The 16,354-nt window shown below is 40.8% G+C and overlaps 1 protein-coding gene across 1 annotated transcript; it reads right to left on the reverse strand.

The window, feature by feature from the left end:
* Window positions 1-342: 342 nt before the first annotated feature.
* Window positions 343-14,125, reverse strand: LOC111966914 (uncharacterized). The gene is made up of 5 exons (XM_070444625.1): window positions 13,378-14,125; window positions 4,167-5,997; window positions 3,298-3,561; window positions 2,813-3,099; window positions 343-2,709 (listed from the first exon to the last, which is right to left on the reverse strand). Exons 1-5 carry the CDS (start codon window positions 13,443-13,445, stop codon window positions 1,809-1,811), a joined length of 3,351 nt encoding a protein of 1,116 aa, XP_070300726.1. The 5' UTR covers window positions 13,446-14,125; the 3' UTR covers window positions 343-1,808.
* Window positions 14,126-16,354: the final 2,229 nt, after the last annotated feature.

The following is a 16,354-nucleotide window of genomic DNA, read 5'->3' on the forward strand; positions in this document are numbered from 1 at the left end:
TGCGAGTCTTAGGTCATGAAAGGCTTTTCTTGGATGGAGGGTACAGGGGGCTGCAGTGGGATTATTTAAAATATTATTTGAAGAGTTCATTTTCAAAACATGGGCAGGGACTCTGCTGTCCTAGCTTCAGGGGGAAGCTGGTTCTACCATTGGGGTGCCAGGACAGAGAAGAGCTTGGACTGGGCTGAGCAGGAGCTGCCATCCTGTAGGGGTGGGATGGCCAAGAGACCAGAAGTGGCAGATCAAAGTACTTGGGTTGGGGTGTAGAGAGGAGAGCAGAGCCTGAAGGTAAAGAGGGGCAGTTCCTCTTGCAGCTCCATAGAATCCAACAACACTGCCATCTACTGACAATATTATTTATTACATCTTTTTTAGTTACAATATTTTTTATTCGTAGACAGAAAAACACTTATGCCTACCTAACCAAATGTTAACATTACATTAGTACATTATAAAATAAATTACTCTAAAGGGAGCCAACAAGTATCTGCAAGCATTTTGTGGATAGAATTGTGATCAATCTTTGCAGAACAAATAGAAAACCTAGGTGCAAAAGCTGATAAGGCAGAAATACAAACATTGTAAAAATGCTAATCAGTAAAATTGAAATATTTTCAGAAAACATATCTTAAGATGCTTAGTCAATGCATCAACATACTCAATACCTACCCCTCTAGGACAAAACAGGAAAACCTAGGAACATTGTCATAAAAATTTAAATGACATGTTATCACTGGAATTATTGTATTTTGGAATTAAACATTCAATACAGAAAAGAAATGCATTTCCTGCAGGTAATAAAACATTACATTCATTGCATTTGGAAACTATACAGACACCTTGACTTTTTCCACATTTTGATACGTTACAGCCTTATTCTAAAATGTATTAAATAGATTTGTTACCCTCATCAATCTACACACAATACCCCATAATGACAAAGCAAAAACAGACTTAGAAATGTTAGCAAATGTATTATACCTAAAAAAACATAATTACATTTACATAAGCATTCAGACTAGGGCTGCCAAAGTTAACGTGTTAACGCGTACCGTTACTAGTACTTGACTTAATTATTTTGATAGCGTACAAAGTGCTTACAAATGCAGTCATCACAAAAAGCCAAATACAAATTGTATACTAAGTTGTCATTATACAAGTCCTATTGCACAAAATCGTTGGATATATTCAACTAAATAATGCATTTGTAGTAACATCAATGTAAACCTCCCTTCTACCCAGTTTGGCCAGCTCTAGGAAGAGTCTTGGTGGTTCCAAACTCCTTCCATTTAAGAATGATGGAGGCCACTATGTTCTTGGGGACCTTCAATGCTGCCGACATTTTTGGTACCCTTCCCCAGATCTGACATGCACTGATAACTGTGGGACCTTATAGACAGGTGTGTGCCTTTCCAAATCATGTCCAATCAATTGAATTTACCACAGGTGGACTCCAATCAAGTTGTAGAAATATCTAAAGGATGATCAATGGAAACAGGATGTATCTGAACTCAATTTCGAGTCTCATAGCAAAGAGTCTGAATACTTTTCATTTTTCTACATTTGCAAACATTTCTAAAAACCTGTTTTCGCTTTGTCATTATTGGGTACTGTGTGTAGATTGATGAGGATTTATATTTATTTAAATCAACTTTAGAATAAGGCTGTAACGTAACAAAATGTGGAAAAAGTAAACGGGTCTGAATACTTTCTGAATGAACTGTAAATATGACAATTCAAATAAGAGTTCTACAAGCTGAAGTTATGCAATGCAATACATTGGGATTTGGAAAGCAATTCAGTCCAACTCAGCCCATGTTCTTTCTAATCATTGCAAGAGCAGCCTCCTTCTCCTTCAAGAGTTCTTTCAGTCGTTTGATTCTCTCATGACGCTTGATTTCTTCAGGGTCCATGAGTGCTGTAGAGCAGAGATAACTGGTTGGGATCTCTCCAGCTGTACTACTTCCCTGCTCACTCACAGTTGAAGGACATTGGATCTCCACAGATGTTAGCTCTTTATCATCCATTTGAGCCTTTGTGGACTTTCTACCCTTTCGTTTAGCTGATTTTGCAATTGCACTGGTACTGCACCCTGAGTACCTGGTGTTTGGTGGTTTAGATGAACTAGGCTCCTCTTGTGAAGTGGATGATGAGCTCATTGCTTTCTCTTGTACTAGTTTTCCAGTCACCCCACATGGACATGCTGTGCATCTTTTCCCTTTTCCCCTTCTTCTTCTAGAGTTCGGCTTTATGTTGCTTGCTGTGCCACAGAGGGGCCCAGGAGCGCAATTCATAGCTTCAGCATTTGTTTGTGGGTGGACAGATGGAACGGGTGAGTTTGAGCTTCTTTTTGAAATATGTACTGGATTGATTTCTGGCAGAGGATGGGAAGGGAACCCTGTTTCAACTGCGGTGGAAATTAGATCATTGACAGTCGGTTCCTCATAGCCAAATATATGTTCAGCATCAGATAAGATGTCTAGCTGAGGACTTGGATTGGTGAGGGGCTGCATTTCCAGCTGAGGAGTTGGGCTGGTGAGGGGCTGCATTTCCAGCTGAGGAGTTGGGCTGGTGAGGGGCTGCATTTTCAACTGAGGACTTGGGCTGGTGAGGGGCTGCATTTTCAACTGAGGACTTGGGCTGGTGAGGGGCTGCATTTCCAACTGAGGACTTGGGCTGTGAGGGGCTGCATTTTCCACTGAGAGTTGGCTGGTGAGGGCTGCGCATTTCAACTGAGGAGTTGACTGTGGAGGCTGCATTTTCAACTGAGGAGTTGGGCTGGTGAGGGCTGCATTTCCAGTCTAGAGTTGACTGGGTGAGGGCTGCATTTTCAACTGAGGAGTTGACTGGTAGAGGCTGCATTTTCAACTGAGGACTTGGACTGGTGAGGGGCTGCATTTCCAGCTGAGGAGTTGGGCTGGTGAGGGGCTGCATTTCCAGCTGAGGAGTTGGGCTGGTGAGGGGCTGCATTTCCAGCTGAGGAGTTGGGCTGGTGAGGGTCTCTGTGTTTTCTGAACTTTCAGATGCATTTTTTACTTTTTCTATTTTCAGTCTTTTAGCATCTATTGGGCAACTACCATCCTTCCTAGTTGCAGAGACCTGTGAAACAACAAGGTGCTTCATTTTTAGAGTGGGGAAATACAGTAAGTAATACATCTTGAAAATGCTGTTCAAATTAATGGTACAACAATATACATTTTATCTCGAAATTCAACCATGACAATCTAATAGGCTAAGGTAGACCAACAGTACCTCATGCATTAGTACGCTTTAGAAAAGTAGAAAATCATCAGTTACCTCTGTTTCCTTGTGTTCCCTCTTTTTTATCAAAATGTTTGATCCCTGTAACAATTTGCGAATAGCCTCTATGGTACGTTTGTTTGTGGTCCCAATCCGAGGAAACACCTTAGGGATAGCCTTGGGTTTAGCGTCAATCCTCTCCAAACATATTTTCACATCAGATGTGATCCCAAACATCTGTTTCAGCAGGCGATCACAACTTTCCAAGGATTCCATGTCCAACACAGAAGTCCGCTGCTCAGGGATGGGATCGGATGAGCTCTAAAATTGGGGAATGATCAAGATTAAAAGCCTTTGTGAGTTTACTTTATTATACTGAACAAAAATATAAACGCAATGTGCAACAATTTCAAAGATAGTACTGAGTTACAGTTTATATAAGGAAATCAGTCTATTGAAATAAATGTATTAGGCCCCAATCTATGGATTTCACATGACTGGGCAGAGGTTCATCCACTTGGGAGCCAGGCCCAGCAAATCAGAATGCGTTTTTGCCCACAAAAGGGCTTTATTGCAAACAGAAATACTCCTTGCTCCATAAAACTCCCTAAAAACTTGAGACATCTATGGCATTGTGTTGTGTGACAAAACTGCATATTTTAGAGTGGCCTTTTATTGTCCCCAGCACAAGGTGCACCTGTATAATGATCATGGTGTTTAATCAGCTTCTTGATATTCCACACCTGTGAGGTGGATGGATCATTTTGGCAAATGAGAAATGTTCACTAACAGGATGTAAACAAATTTGTGCACATGGAACATTTCTGGGAAACATGGGACCAACACTTTACATGTTGCGTTYATATTTTTGTTCAGTGTAGCTATCCTACCGATCATGTAGTAATCTGAGTAGTGGGTTGTCTTACCTTTTCCTTGTGAGTCTCCATTTCTGTTTGGAGAGAGGTACTTCCAGTTATGTTGTCCATTTCTTGCGTGGCAGGATGGTGCTGGCTGTTTCCGATTCCCTGGTCAGTGGCATCATCCTGGACATTCCCCATTTCTTGGGTTGAGGCACTGGGATGACTGCTTCCCATTTCCTTGCTAGTGGCATTACCCTGAATGTTCTCTATTCGGATTCCAGTTGCACGGCCATGAAATCTTTGAAGAATTTTCCTATACTGACCAGTGATGTTATGCTGGCGGGAGTTCAACTCTTGGCCTGTTGCACTACCTTGACAGCCTGCCATGTCTTGGGCAGTGGCAACGCTCTGACACTTTTCTATTGACAGGCCAGATACTTTGTTCTGACTATCCACTATCTGGCCATTCAAATGATCTTGACTGCATAACACTTCTTGTTCAGCTTCCAAGTCATTCAGCATATGAGCCATTTCTTTGTCTTCTTCAGCTACTTTAGACACTGTTTTGGGTGGAAGGTATGAGACAAATATTACATTGGAGTCTTCGTCCTCATCGACTTCAGACTGTCTTAAAGGTTGCCTTGTTACGTCCCTTGTTGATATTGCCTGGTATGTAAGGTCATCTTGGGGATCATCGTCACAGAGGTCAATGATGTCATCTGGTATAACAATGTGTTTAGGATCTGGTCTGGTTTTATTTGACAATTGTGATCCAAGTGAGGAGCTTAAGGGTAGGGAGGGCGGTAAGCTGATTCTCTGATTGAATCTAACACTTTCTGCTGCCTGTGTGGTGGAGTCACCCATGTTCCTACTGGCCTCCAAGGGCTTTGATGGTCGGTTACAAAGCTCAGGAGTTTTCTTGGCCACAAAATACACCTTCCCATTGTACATCACTAAGGCATTGTCCTTCTCTTGGCCAATTTTTGTCTGACTCTCTTGGGAAGGTGAACACTTTTTTGATGTGTTTTCACAGGGTTTGGTGGCTTTTTCCATCTCTGCCAGAGTTTTCAAAATATCTGAGGTCATAGAAGAGGAATTCACAGGAACAAGGCATGGAGCAGGTGAGCCATCTGTCTCCTCAATCACCCACTTAAGAGGAGTGACCGGTCTTTTAATATCCTTAGCAGTAGTAGAACATGGTGTTGAGCCTGATGAAGAACATGTAGAATGTGTCTGGCCAGATGACCTTGGAAGTCGGCTGAGGGAGAGGGGTGCCTTCTGAGATGTTGGACATAATGGAGTACCACCCGGTTTCATGGTTTGGACAGGGGACACATAAAGAACCATTGGCAAATTCGAATTTGAGGCACAGCTCGTTGATGAAGTAAATATCTGTCTCTTTATGGCTGGGGGGAGTGCGGATGCTGGAAGGGTTTTCACTTGAGCATTAGGAGGAATTTGAAGGTATTGTCCATTTGGAAGCACTGGAGATTTCACAGTGACTGGCAGCTGATCCTTATTCAAAAGTGTTAGCTCAGGTGATGTCAAGGATAACGCACTTTGGGGCTGACGCATTTTTGTTGTTACTATAGGAGTCTGGATGCTCACCGATTTATATATTCCTGTCAGATTGGTTGGATTTTGAGAGGTACTCATGTAAAATTGCCTTTTATTCACCGATTGTCCTTTAGCTGTGGGTCCCAAAGTACACATGTTAATCTTTGAAATTGATGGCACGTCCAAGGTAAGATCTCGTTGAGGTTCAGCGATGTCCTTCATAGTGCTTGTTGGTGATCGAACAAACTGTCCGTTTACTTTTTGAACAGGGATCAGTTTCATAACATTTCTCCCATCAGTTCCCACAGCTGGCATCGCTTGGTAAAAGACACCTGTCCCACTGAAAAGGAAAAATGTAATACATAAGCATTTCACAGCAAGACAGTTCAGGCAATTAAAATCAATTTCTTGAGCGTTTTGATCATCTGTCCCTATACATTTTTTAAAATAAATAGGCCTTTGTGTTCGATACAATACACAAACAATACAGGCCACCTCTTAATTGAGATTAAATCAATGCAGTTAGATTTGCTTGTATAGAACAGCTGCTCGCTTAATCATGCACTGACAGATCACACTTTCCTTTTATTGAATCTTACTTCCTACTTATTCGTTATATTTTTCCTTTGTCTGACGTTTTTGTATAGGTTTTTGTTTGTGTTTCTTTAATACCCTCTAAAGCATCTTTGGATCTTTGAAAAGCGTATTATTATTATTTATAGTGGTGGCTGGAAGCTTGCCTGATGACACATCCTGAATTTAATGCCGCTGCTCTATAGATTCTTACATACATTTAGTCTGAAACTTCCATCTTTGAAGTCATTTGTGTGAGGGGTGTTCATTAGCGATTGGATCGTCTCTAATAAATCTAACCAGAGTATCAAAGAATCATCATGTACGCCAGCTCTGGCCCAACCCATCGGTTTCTGGGACCAATTAGAATGTGTTCTCATTCTAGAAATCGTAAGGGGAGGGAGGAAAATCCAGAATAATCGTGGAGAAGAAACTTCAGTTGGCCGGGGCGATGTTGATGGGTAGCCAGGCAAGCGGTTAGCCTTTTTGTTTTTGTGGGATTCTCCTTGCATGGGGCCAATATCCATATGGTTCCATGGTTGCCATATGGAATGTACATATGGTTCTGTGGTTGCCATGGCTTCGTATGGCAGCGTTGACTGTTTACTCCTGCTAATTTAATCTATAATGAATAGTTAGAATTGGTTTCTATGTACACATTTTACGTCAACTTTTATTTTATGGTAGCTTTAGATGGTAAATATATAGAAATTCTATCCCAAAATGCTAAACTGGATGATTAATCAGACTTTATAAACCTGCTCAGCATCCCAGAGCTACTCATTGACATTCTTAAGAAGTTTTCAAAAGAAGCAGACACCCATTACTTTGGACTTCAAGGATTTCCTCAATACTTCGCCAGAGAAGGAAGAGAGCAGGTCATAACTCCGGCTATATTCAAACTGTTGGATATAGACCCTCCTCTGATCTGATCCTAAATACCAGTAAATCAAACCTTTGGACCACTCAACAAGTTTTGCAAAAGCACATGCCCAAGGAAAGTAAATACTGCCAACACTCAGTGCTTTTATCAAACGCACAGTCTCTCTTAAACAAGTTGGGAAATTTTGAGTGGAGAATGAGTGAATCAAAATCTGACATTGAAATTATTTCTGAGACGTGGTTTAGTGGCAACTCACCCACTGAAATGTTTGACATTTAGGGCTTTACAACTTTCTCCCGAGCTCCTGAGTAAAGGAATGAGAGGGAGTGGCCATTATGTAAACAACAGCATCCCTGCATCTTCAGTGCCACCTGAGTTAGTGCATAAGGATTCATACTGTGGGTGGGAAGTATCCAGATGTTCATAATGTTCCTGTACCATACCAGCACTATTTCTTTTCAAATGTAAAAATGATAAATAAATATTTATTATTTTTGGAGCGTTAGGGTCCCAACAAATTACTATCAAATTCCCATAGCAGTCGCTAGCTAAATGCTAACAAGCGCAAGCGAACAAACTAATTGCAAGAATAGACTGCCATCTCAAATACTGGAGCCCTGAGACAGATATAATTTATTTGGCACATCTTAGATGGTTAACTTGAGTTATAAGCAGTGAGGTTGCATGCAACACAAAAGCCCCTCGACACGGGGGGAATAGAGCTTTAGGGGGCCCAGGGACGGTATTGACAATCATACAGTCTATATTTAAGAATACCCCGGTATACGGTATATCGCTAAAGCCTAATTCATACAAGACCATACAGACTGCCCAGGTCTTCACACGTGTTGCAGTATGTGCAGTGTACTCTCCACCTGACTCACCCTATGCTGAACAACTCATTGCCCAGCTGGTAGCCTGTTGACTCCCTGCGGGTAAAACACCCTGCTATTGAAGTTATCATTGGTGGTGACGTCAATCAAGTGAGCATGGACAAGCTGTGTAGAAGCCACAATCTTGAGCAGATCCATAAAACCATAAGGGGGCAAAATATTCTTGAACTGATGATCATCCACCTATCATCCGTCTACTCTGAACCTGCCATTTCTGACCCACAAGTGACCACAGTGTTGTTACAATAACTTAAACTGAAGAGGTCCAAAAATCATACTGTCAGAAAGGTATTCAGGCCACTGCGAAACTCAAGCACGTGTTCATTTGGGCAGTGGATCACCTCCCACCACTAAGTCCCACCACCTCGAAGTCCGCTGCCATGTATGCTTTATATTTCCGTGATAAGCCATGGATAACCCCAGAGATAAAGGCAATGGTCAGAGACCGCCAGAGAGCATTCCATAACCAAACCACAACCCTATGGAAGGAATTAAGGGATAAGGTGCGAGGGAAAATGTTAACTGCAACAGCAAGATCCCGCCCAGTGGCATAAGAACATCAAAGACTTAACCTCTCCCAAACTGAGGCAACCTGACAATAGACATGGTACAGCAAATTAAATTAATAAAGCACTATCGAAAGCAGGGATAGTAACCGGTTCAGGGAACAGAACCAAAAACCAGAAAAATACGTTTTTTTCCCCAAGGAATGGAACCTGGAATGAAAGTGCTCCATACTGTTTCGGAACAAAATGTATTTTAAAAGCATGGGAACCAGTTAATAATATTATTTTACAGTCCAGGCATTTTTTTCTAGTCCCACAACAAAATGCAACAAAGCAACCTATGCAAAGCCCTTACTCGGTCACTCAGAAACGTATGTCTACCTGCATGCTGAAAAACTTCAGGCTACATGTGTTTCGGCTACCTGACCCTCAATGCTAGTTAAGGATTCTATAGGCCTAGTTATTACGTTTCACATTGGATTTATTAACTACAAAAAAGGTAAGACATGTTTTTAATTCTGGTGCCGCTCTGCACATACAAGCTTGTTAGCTAGCTAGCCCAGCATGTCAAGCCTCCTCCTCAACCCTTTCTTGCTCTCCCCACCTGCAAAATGTCAGTCGCATCTTGCGCCACAGGCTACATTTGTCTGTCCCTCTTGCATGTAAACAACTAGCTTGCCTGCTCTACCCGCACTGATTGGTGAAGTAATTTAATGAGCTAAATGTAAAAAACGGTTGATTTCACAGGTTAAAAAAGGAACAATATAAACCGGTACTTTTTTTTGGTTCAAACTGGTTAAAAACTCTTGCTGGTCAGAACAGTGGAACGAAACGAAAAAAAGGGGTTCTTTTCAGGACAAAATTATTGGAAAATAATTCTGGTTCCAACCCCTGATCAAAAGTAACAGTCCCTACCACCCATCAACCCAGCACTGCTGCCCTCCATTTTACCAGCACGCCCTGCTCCAACAGTCCAAACCTGGGAAGTCTACAGAAAGCTACAGAAGGTGAAAACCTATAAAGGCAGCGGACCCAGATGAAATCCCAGGCAGACTAATAAAGGAGTTTGCATATGAACTGAGCAGAACACTGGCTGACATTCTTAACCTCTGTCTACAAGAAGGCATCATACCTGACTAATGGCAAGAAGCTATAGTGGTCCCCATTCCTAAAACCAAACGACCCTCCATCAGTGAAATACAGCTCACTATCTCACTACGCAAAGTAGCTGAGAGCTTTATCACAGAATGGGCTCTGACCAACATCCTACCCCAGATAGACACCCAGCAGTACAGATGTCTACAAGGCTGATCAACAGCACACTGTCGGATGGGTCTAACCAACAAGCTCTTCAAGTCCCAGGATTCCACCTGTTCCCTGGTGACCACTGACTTTGGCAAAGCCTTTAGCCGTGTCTGCCACAACCTCGCCATCACCAGGATGTTAGAGCTCGGGCTTCGACAATTGCTCGCCAGATGGATATGCAACTTCCTCTCTAATAGACACCAGGTGGTGAGGTATTATTGTATGCTGTCTGAGTGTCAGTAATCTCGTGGCCTACCTCAAGGAACTCTGCTTGGTCCGCTGAATGTTATTGCATACATCAGTGCAGCCGGGCAATCAGCAGTCAAGCAATGGAAATTTGTGGATTACCTTAATTTATTAGAAACAAGAACACCAAAATCCACTTCCACCATCCAAGAAGACCTGGCTGACCTGGAGAAGTGGTCAGTGGGGAGACACATGCTCCATGCGCACTTCACTAAGTCACCACCCACAATACCACCTGTCAATCAACAACACAGAACTCCAGAAGGTAGAGGTTATCAAGATCCTAGGAATCTTCATTCAAGGCAATCTAAGATGGACAACACAGGTAGAGCACATCTGTGAAAAGGCCAGCCGGCGTCTGTTCCTCTTCCGACGCCTTAAACACTTCCACATCCCTAAGAAGGACTTGGTAATGGTATTCACCACCTACGTCCGACAAGCGGTGGGATATGCTGCCCCAGTGTGGCATGCAGGGCTAACCAAGAGTCTGACACCATCGAGAAGGTCCAGAGAAGAGCAGTATGCATCATCATGGGCACAGACTACACCTCCTACTCAGATGCACGCACCAATCTGGACCTTCCATCACTCCACAAACGCAGGGAAAGATCTTTCGCAAGAGCTAATCTAAAATCCTTTCCCTACCACCACAGTTTAGTTGAGACCCACTCCTCAACTAAACTGGAACGGAATCATTGCAGCACTGAGCGTTTACGTTTTAGTGCCATCCCAGCCATGGTTCGCCTCAACGATTGACAATAAAACTATTTTTTCAATTTCCATGTTCTATTGTCCACAGCCGTTGTATATCGTTTTAATATTCAAATGTTCGTTGTACTCACAATTCACAATGTTGCTGCCACTTGTACACTGTTCTGTTGAAAAACACCCTCTCAATATGTCAAGCCCAGATTGTCAAAAAGTTATCCCTTGCCAGGCAGTGTTACTTTGCGAGGTGGGATATAGGTTTCCTATTTCTTTGTGCGATTAGCAGCTATGAAACAAAATAGCAGAAATACCTTAAACAGCTACTGCAGCATTTTTCTAACCCTAACTCACACGTACTCATACTTGACTTTTGACTATTTATTTGCAAATTTAATGCTCACACTGTAAAGCCCTGAAAATTGACCACCTGCCAACGTGGCTGGTGAAATAGACAATCTTACCCACCAATATCTAAGTCTACCCGCATTTGGCAGGTGTTCATTTTATGCCCTGCTATTATTCCCTACCACGTTTGTGAAGGAATAGTGGCAACGTCAAACATAGCTACTCCAAACCAGTTGATGGCGCTATAAAACCTTTACCAGTAAATTTACTGAACAGATTAATTTGAATTGTTATGCGTGCACTAAGGAAGGATTGTAGCTAGTATTAATGATAGAATAAATTCACATGGTGGCGCTGTTGCAAACATCTTTGCTATTGTGCTAAAATTTGAACACTGCCAGTAAAATGTTCCCTGAATCAAGTGTGTGTGTGGTATTCAAATAAAATAAAACAGTTGTGTCTAGGAACCTTCGTTGCTACTTGCAGCTATATTAACAACTTGAATTTGTAGCACGATGATTGATTTTATAAACTCATTGCTTCAATCAGTAGTAGAAGAGCAATATTGTTATAGAGCAGTAGTCCATTGTTATAGTCTCTGTTATAGTTCAATACATGTGTGCAATATGATGGATAGCCTTGTATAGCCTAATATTTCCTTTCATTGTTGGGGAGTAACTTCAGTTCAGTCTACTTTCAGTGTAGTTCAAACTCCTGATGTAGGCAAACCCTTGTGGGACATTGATTACAGTATGTTGCCCTAATCCTGTAGAAAACATATTGGTAGCCAAAAAATTATAAATTGCCAATGTATTATTTCAATTAAAATAATTAAGTTGTCCAGTAAAGCCAAATATAAACTGGGCGGTGTGGAATAAAGCTGAAAGTGTTCTAAATGCCAAGGACTGACAGTCCATTACATCCAAGAGATAGGCCACATTTTTACCATATGTTGAAACTGTATATTGTTTCCATTCTTGCTGTTTGTAAACAATGGAGTAACAAAACCTTGTATATTTTGGGTTATGATTTTTAAAAAAGAGGGATAGAGGTTAGTCTTTCAGAATCAATGGCTTAATATCAAGAACTTAAATTAACATCAAACAGCTTCCCAAATTCCAGACTGTACATTTGTTTATTTTGATTGCACAGGACTGGGTCTTTAAAACTTCTTCGGGATTGGTGGCCCCTGCACGGGACGGTTGAGCTAACGTAGGCTAATGCGATTAGCATGAGGTTGTAAGTAACAAGAACATTTTCCAGTACATAGACATATCTGATATTGGCAGAAAGCTTAAATTCTTGTTAATCTAACTGCACTGTCCAATTTACAGTAGCTATTACAGTGAAAGAATACCATGCTATTGTTTGAGGAGAGTGCACAATTTTGAACATAAAAAGTTATAAACAAATTAGGCATATTTGGGCAGTCTTGATACAGTTTGAACATAAATGCAATGGTTCATTGGATCAGTCTAAAACGGCACATACATTGCTGCCATCTAGTGACCAAAATGTATATTGCACCTGGGCTGGAATAATACATTATGGCCTTTCTCTTGCATTTCAAAGATGGTACAAAAAAAAATACAAAAGAGCAGTTTTTTTCCTTGTATTATCTTTTACCAGATCTATTGTGTTATTCTCCTACATTCCTTTTACATTTCCAAACTTCAAAGTGTTTCCTTTCAAATGGTACCAAGAATATGCATATCCTTGGTTCAGTACCTGAGCTACAGGCAGATAGAAAAAAGGGGCGGATCCTTAACAATAGCTAGGCCTAATCTCATTGTTTTAAATCTGTCTAAATTTTAAAGCAGCAATCAGCATTTGAAACAATAACAAACCACTCTCAAATTCATAGAGTTATAGATACAAAGACTGACCATGATATTAACATTCTAGTTTTAACCATGTTTTGAGGCTTTATTCGTGTTTGTTACATTTACTTGAGTAAAACAAGGTTATATTTTGGGTTCTGGTGGGATAGTTGAACTAAACTCATGAGGTATTTAAATTATACAAGTTATATTCAAGAATCATTGGGTACATATTCATTTATAAATCCAAAAATGGATGTAGCTGTCAGATTGTCCCTTAAATTAAATGTATTGCATTTGAATAGTTTAGGCAGGGCTAGGCTACTTCCTTAAATTCCAATGTAATCCTTTCTTAAATTCAATTCACCCATTTCAAAAAAGATTGAGACCCCAATCCTCAAATGACATGTTTTGATACACAGATTAACTGTTTAATCTTACCTGCGACACGCGCCTTGAGATGCCATCGTTTTGCCTTGATTACTGTATGAGATATTCAAGTTACTCATGCTATCCAAGGAAGCTAGCTAGGTAGCTAGCTAACTTGTCTATCGAACCAGACAAAGTCGGCAGTGTGAAGCGCCAAAAAGCAGCGGGAACCCCTTCTTGTAGTTTATATCAAGTTACATGCATGCCTAACAGAAAAATCTGGTAACGTCGTAGGCTATCTAATGTCTGGTAACGTCGTTTGTTGACGGCTGCGCCATCTAACGTTAGCTAGCTAGCCTAGAGCTGTCGGTCTCAGTGATTGAACAGCTCAGGCCAGGGTAACGCTCGTTACGTTGCTTTTGTATAAAGGACTGTCTAAATAGCTAACTCATCTAACTTACATTAGTGCCTACCAGTGATGTACTTTCTCCTGGAAAATAATGTCACTTTCCAAAACTAACGTTATCCAGCTGACTAAATAACATATAGCTATCGTCAATCAATTTCCGTAGATATCCTTTTTTTTGCGTTACACTTCCGTGAAACGTTACCAGGGTGCACGTTCAAGAAATTGAATAATTCAAATTCATCAACATCATCAGAATTCCGCGTATAAAAGGCTGTTTGCAAGACTCAATTGAGACCAGTATTTGTATCAAACTGTAGAAATCAATACATCAGTATATTTCTCTCATCTCCATTCAACCCAGAGGGCGAACAGAACAGACCAAAACAACGTTCATAAAACATCGACGATCTTGAATCCCCACTTGAGACGGCTACAATAATATAACATAACTTCCGGGGACAATATACAATTTCCGGTGTGATTTGGAGACATCTTCGGGCCGTTTGAAGAAGCAACTGCTCATGTTATGTTCAGTTATTTAATTGTACCCCTCCCCCTCCCCTATAAGCTTGCAGGGCTGGGTTTTCATTGTTTGCAGGAAGCAAATAGCCTACAAGGTAGCACTAGCAGTGTGTTAGCGACATATATAGTTATTTTATTAGGCTATAGGATGTCTGATAGGGTGAATCGATCAACACATTTTCTGTATTTCGGGGGCATTAATTATGTGGGATCTTTGAATTTTCCAGGGCAAATTCCTCAATTTTAAAGAGGTGGCCTATTTTTATTCAATTTATGTGACATGCAGCAGAACAATATTCCTCAAATATATTGAAACACTAGCCATTTTATAAACCAAACATTTTGTTGAAATGAACCAAAACGTTTTAGCCTTGTGTCCTAGTCATGGGGACAGGTTTCCGGTCTGGAAGCATGCTTTCCACTGTGCTTAGAAGGCACTTTCGGTACTGCAGTTTAGTCAGGGGCGCCACCTTGATTTTCGAAGTGGGGGGGCATAATCAGGTCAGGGTCCTCCCCCAGAAGTTTTCGGGATATCTAAAGCTAATTTCCTGCATTTTTACACAATCTAATATGCCAACTCTATTTAGAACAAAAAGTAAGCAAAAATGTCCACAGTCATCAAACTGGGTAAGAGATCAATATTAAATATGCTAACTTAGGGATAGGCGTCCCGTCAATGGGGCAGTTGCAGCGTCGTGTGTCACGATCGCAGATTTTAGAGAAACAACAAATGTTGGGACATATAAGTGTCTTATATCGGCTGAAAGCCTAAATTATTGTTAATATAACTGCACTGTCCAATTTACAGTAGCTATTACTGAGAAAAAATGCCATGCTATTATTTGAGGAGAGCTCCTAACAACAAAACACCTTTTTCACCGCGATAGGTTTGATAAATTCCCCTCTGAAGGTGAAATGTGTACTTACATTCTGAAATCTTGCTCTGATTTATTATCCCAAGGGTCCCAGAGATAACATGAAGTGTCGTTTTGTTAAGATAAAATCATTTTTCATATCCTAAAAAGGTCCATATAGCATGCACGATCGATTTTGTATTTCCACTCGTTCAATTTGCAAAGAAATAAATCTGTGAAGATCTAACTCTAAACGTTGTTTCAACCAGTCAAATTACATGTGTATTTATTCCTCAGAGATCCTAGAACGTAACCAGACTTCACTGTATCATTAGGAGTGTAGTATATCCTAAAGGACACCAAATGTAGGCAGAGAGCGATGCCTTCATGGCGTGCCGATGACACGGGCATTCTTCACTTGAGTGACTGTAACTTTGTAAAATAAGCACCAATCAGGGTCAAACAAAGCTAACTAGATAGCCAATGATCTGGGCTTAACGGCTGTATGCGGAACCCCGTATCTGTCGCACAATTTTGCTGCTAACCTTGTGCAACAGCACGCCTTTTCCTTCTGAACAAAAATTGCAAGAACGTGGAGAGTTTTGAAGTTATGAAAACTGGGTGTTTTGCAAATGTTGAACTTACAATATGGCTACTAATACTGGAAAAGCTAAATCAAAGTCCAAGTATACAGATTTGACGATATTCTTCTCCTTCACGATTTTCCCAAATGTACCTGGGTGACTTCACACTAAATGTCATGTAGCTTGCTCATACTTTCAAGTTATCATTCTGAAACTTTGCACATACACTGCTGCCCTCTTGTGGACACACATCGGAATTACAGCAAGAGTGATGGCTAGATTTTGGAACCTTTCTGTTGCATTTCAAAGATGTGGTAGAAAAAAACAGTTGTTCTTTTCTTTGTATTTTCTTCTACCAGTTCTATTGTGTTATATTGTCCTACATTGAATTCACATTTCCACAAACTTCAAAGTGTTTCCTTTCAAATGGTACCAAGAATATGCATATCCTTGCTTCAGGGCCTGAGCTACAGGCAGTTAGATGTGGCTATGTCATTTTAGGCGAAATTATTAAAGGCTAGAATTTTTTTTTTACTAAACATAGACCTCAATTATACATTAACACACAGAAACAGCAAATCCTCCAATATAATTAATCTCATAGGACTAATAGTATTGTAGAGCTCTTTTTACTTGCACACAATATAGCTGGGTCGCACCATCCTGTCCCTAGGAGTTCA

This window comes from Salvelinus sp. IW2-2015, linkage group LG7 (assembly GCF_002910315.2).
Source record: "Salvelinus sp. IW2-2015 linkage group LG7, ASM291031v2, whole genome shotgun sequence".
Classification (NCBI taxonomy): domain Eukaryota; kingdom Metazoa; phylum Chordata; class Actinopteri; order Salmoniformes; family Salmonidae; genus Salvelinus; species Salvelinus sp. IW2-2015.